Consider the following 4873-nt stretch of genomic DNA (forward strand, 5'->3'; position numbering starts at 1 on the left):
GTTGTGCTGTGCTGCTGTTGCTTCTGCCTTCCGTCACCCTCCTTCAGAATGCCAAGTCTTGCCCTGGTGCCACCAACAAGCCTTTGCCTGGAGTTTGTTTGGATGACTGTGTTCAGTGTGTAAAATTGTTCAGGCCTGGAATGGTAAATAAGCCCTGATATCAACCACCTTAAGAATCTGCCTGGGCCAAAATCAGTTTGTGCTCTTAGATGTCACGTTGCATTCCTGTCTGCTCTGGAAGAAGCAAAGTTCCTCAACCCTCCTCAAGCTGTGTCTCTGCAGGGTTTTTACCACTTAAGTTTTTAGCAAAGAAAGGTGTTTGTTTCAGAGGGCAGAGGCAGAAGCTGCATTCTGGAACTAACAAAACCTAAGGCAACTCATAGTTTCCCGTAAATTTTTTTTGGGGGATCTAAGTTTGATTTCATAAGTGTTGGACAGGTCAGAGACTGCAGCCAGAGCTGGAAGGGCTCAGCAGTGCTGAAAACTGGTCTGCAGCTTTGAGTGACTGGAAGGCAGTTTTCTCTGGCCTGGCAGTCAGTAGCAGTAAATTCAGGTACTCATTTTTTTGCTCTTTGGTTTGTTTGTTTTACTTTTTTTTTTTTTTCCTGGAAGTTACTGAACAAAATAATCCACTGCTGATGTTTAAGAAAACTTGAAGATGTTTCAATGAGAAGTCATGTCAGACTCCTCAGCCAGATAAAGTGGAAGGACTCTTCTGAAAATGTGGGAGTATTTGCAGGGAATAACACTGTCAGTGTTGATCTGCTAGGGAGAACATCTGTGTGCAATGCTTTATTCAAAGCAGATGGGTAGCAGAGTGGGGGAAGGGATGTTGTTTAACCCTTGGTTTCAAGCCAGTATTTTCCCCCCTCAGCTGCTGTAATTTGGATGCATTTTCTGATGCTTAAAATGCTGACTCCTTCTTTTTCTTCGCTTCTTGTAAAGTTCATCCTCGATGGGGAGTTCTGCTTCCAAAAGGTTTTGTTAGCAAATACATACATGGTGCTTCTTTTTGAAATTTATGGGCAGTATGTTTTATCTCGTTGTTGTATCTGAACATTTGACACTGAAGATAAATATGTTAGAAATTGTGTGTATTCCCTTGAGGGAATATGCTATTAATGCCATTGTACAGATGAGGAGCTGGAGTATGGGGATGCTCTGCCAAAGCAAATAACTGAACCTGGGTTTTTCCACATCTTATGTTAGTGTTGTAACATTTAGAGGTGAATGCAAGCTAGATTTCTGTTTATGCATGGTGTGAGCATTAAGGGAAAAGGCAGTGACTGTGCTGACTTTAGTTACTATTAATTTTTTTTTTTTTCAGCTATCCCAGGTGCTTGTTTATTTGTTTCAGTTGTCTAATTTAAGCTACCAAATAATATTTGAATGGAGGGATCATCTTTTCAGCAGCCTGAAAGAACCTCTGCTGATGCAACCACTGCTTAGGGAGTATGGGGTACCCAAAACGTCCTGGTAACAAGCAACTAAAGTGTGAACCTCAGCTGAGGTGAATGAGACCTTCCATGACAGGTGAAGTGCAGGCAAAAAACTGGAGATACATTATAATTTCATGAAGTACAGAAGTGGGTGTGATATCATCCATTTGCCTCCTCTCAGCCCCACCAGACAGTGAGGGGCTACAGCCCTGTTTATAAGGTGAGGACAGCTTGTGTGAGCTGTCCCAAGTACAGATGCCAGGCTGGGGGTCATAGCAGCTCAGGGAAGCTGAGCACTAAAGACACCAGGACATGCTCTTGTCCTGAAGCATGTAGTAGTTTTAGGTTTTAACAGTAGTTTTTGTGACATGCTTGCAGAGGAAGAGTCTGTGGGATCGAATTGTTACAGCTGTACTTCCACGATGTGACTTCTGCTTTAGAAGATGTGACAGAGTTTTGATGCGTGTTTCTTTGCTGTCCTGTGATGCTGCTATGTCTGGTGTGTCTGATATGTCTGCAGGCACACAAAGCCCTGGCTCCTCTAGAGAAAAATGTTGGGTTTATTTTGTCTGAGCGATTCTGTATTTGTTTATGATGCTCACAGGTTGAAAACATCCTGCTGCACGATCGTGGCCACTATGTCCTGTGTGACTTTGGAAGTGCTACTAACAAATTCCAGAACCCTCAAACAGAAGGGGTGAATGCTGTAGAGGAGGAGATCAAAAAGTAAGTGTGCTTTCCCTTTTCCACTCGGGGACAGTCTGTATTTGAAGGGTGACTTTTTCCTGAATGGGGACTAGATTTTATGCAGGCCTGTTGCAGCAGACTGGATGCTGCTGTACAGAAGTGTCTGCTGCAGGTAAATTAGTGCCTGGGGGAGGGTGAAACAATAAATTGAGCTTGATTTGATTGCTTTGGACCTGAAAGACTGAGCGTACTAATGTAGAGAAGTTGCCCACCTTGACGAGGTAGTGACAGGCTCTGTTATCTATGGGGTCAGTCTGTCTCTGTCCCTCATCTATCTTGGCTCCTTTGAGCTGCAGTACAGCAGGTGACAAAATCCCTGTCCTCCATGAGCCACTCATCATAAATCCTTGCAGTGACTAAGGGAATGCATGGCCTGACTCCTCAGCTCTTCACTGAAAATGTAAGGACCTTAAGGTGTTCAATGGCTCCTTCTCTTGCCCTGTGCACAACTGTAGTGGCAGCAACAAGGTGCACCTTGAGAGGGAACTCAGCAGGGCCTACATCAGGAATGGAGCAGACTCCAGGCCCTTGGTCTTGCTTTAGTTTAAACAACATCACTGCTGCAAACTTCCTAACTCTGTTAATACAATATTGTGGCTAGAGAACAGCATATTAGAAATGTGTGCAAATGCCTCCTTTTTTGTTAAGATTCAGTTACACCTGCGTGGATTTCCTAGGTCTGTTTGAAGCTTTCAGAGCACTCCTAGCCTGGCTTTGCAGTCCCTTTGGAACGCCCTATTTGTACACTTATTAACCAGCCTACAAAACCTTTGCCTGTAGCAATGCTGTTTTTGTGAGCAAGGTAAATTGCGTGCAAGGTGCTACAGCAGAAATTCTAGACCTGCTGATAGGAAATCTTATCGCAAGAGTCTCTTAAACTGTGTTGCAGTTTCCAGCTTTTCTCTTTGTTGTGGTTAGTTCAAACGAGGCAGTTTCTAGCTGTAGTTTAAGGTACAAAATAACCTTTCCCTTGTTTATAGTGACTCTGAGGAGGAGTCCTGGTAGGGAAGTGTATTTATTAGGAGCCACGTATCCAGTTACAATCTTTGTAATACAGTTGGCCAAAGCCCCAGCAGTGAGGACATTGCAGAGGACTGCTGACCTTGGTGATACTCTGAATCCTTGAGTATTTCTAGTCTCATTCTTCAGATGGCTGTACTGTTTTGTGAGTAAATTGCTTGCTTTGGAAAGGATGTTGGTTACTGCTTTATTTCACAGGGCAGTTTGCAATGTGTTTTATTCTTTGAGATGTGTAGCAGATGCTGCTGTTAAAAGATATTTCCAACAGATTGTATTTAGTGTCCCTTTCCCTAAAATATTTTAGGTAAGAGAGAATTTGGAATTGTTTGGAGAAGTGACATAGTGAAAATGCATCTATTATCCATTTTCAACTCACTAATAGATCTTTCTGCTACAGATACACTACGTTATCCTACAGAGCACCAGAAATGGTCAACCTGTACAGTGGCAAACTAATAACTACAAAAGCAGACATATGGGTATGTATAAAAACTGCTCAGCATCATCCAGCCAGACTCAGCTTACATTCATTACCACAGTGACAGGGTAACTTTCTTGCCTGGGCTAGCTTAGTTTCATAGAATCTTAAAATGGTTTGGGTCAGAAGGGACCTTACAGATCATCTAGTTCCAACACTCCTGCATGGGCAGGGACACCTGACACCAGCCCAGGTTGCTCCAAGCCCCATCCAACCTGCCCTTGAACACTTCCAGGGATGGGGCAGCCACAGCTTCCCTAGGCAACCTGGGCCAGGGTCTCACCACCCTCACAGGGAAGAATTCCCTCCCAATGTCTAACCTAAATCTCCCTCTTCCAGTTTTAAACCTTTTCTCCTTGTCTTACCACTACACACCCTGATAAAAAGTCCCTCCTTGGCTTTCCCGCAGCCCCTTCAGGTACTGGAGAGAGAGACTGGACTTCCATAAGAGACTGAACAGTTTCTTAATAAGAGAGTTCTTCTACTTGGAAAAAACCTGCTGAGCAGGGTGGCTTATGGATAAAACACTCAGGTTTCTTTGCACGCTCCGTCCTGCGTGGCTGTAATTTAGAGATGGATGAAATTCCAGGGTTGAACAGTGCAAACCTGATTTAGTATCTGAAGAGTTAAAACAGAAAATTCAGAATCCTGTGACTTCTTGTGCCTGGGTTGGGTTGCACATGTGAAATCAAAGTTGCTGGTCAGACTTTAGTGGAAGACTGAGAAAACAGACCTTCCCCCAGCAGCACTAGCACACTTATCCTAGAATGTAACAAAGGTCTGAGCTGTCAAACCTGGCTGAAGACCCAGATTTTCCACTGCTGTTGAAGGATCAGTGCAGTCTTGCCATGGTTTTTATGAGAGCAGCTGGGGTGGACTCCATGGCTGACTAACCTGCTCAAAGATGGAAAGCTTCCCTTGAGTTGGGAGGGAGGTGAAAAACAAGCCTGTGCTGTTTGTAGCAGAGCAGCAGTTCAGCAAACGGGATGTTTAAAGTGCGAATTCAGCCCATGTCTGTGTGGTTTCTGAAGCACTGAGCTAGGCAGTAACAAGGCAGAAGCAGTATAAGGGGAGTTTTAATGTATCTTCAGTAGCTCTACAGATGCAAGAGGGAAAATTGCTGGTGTGACATCTGCTGGGCTGAACTCTGTCCCCTCAGTGAGCTCTGCTGGGATGAGGAGCATGGTGG

General features: G+C 44.2%; 1 protein-coding gene across 1 annotated transcript in view; it reads left to right on the forward strand.

Moving 5' to 3' along the window:
* AAK1 (AP2 associated kinase 1) overlaps positions 1-4873 on the forward strand; it is a 48373-nt gene that overhangs the window by 8502 nt on the left and 34998 nt on the right. The window contains exons 4-5 of the mRNA XM_009999348.1: positions 2044-2165; positions 3604-3685. Coding sequence (XP_009997650.1) covers positions 2044-2165; positions 3604-3685 — 204 coding nt within the window. The remainder of the gene's footprint in view (positions 1-2043; positions 2166-3603; positions 3686-4873) is intronic.

The sequence above is a fragment of the Chaetura pelagica genome, unplaced genomic scaffold, assembly GCF_000747805.2.
Source record: "Chaetura pelagica isolate M959 unplaced genomic scaffold, ChaPel_1.0 scaffold526, whole genome shotgun sequence".
In the NCBI taxonomy this organism is placed as follows: Eukaryota; Metazoa; Chordata; class Aves; order Apodiformes; family Apodidae; genus Chaetura; species Chaetura pelagica.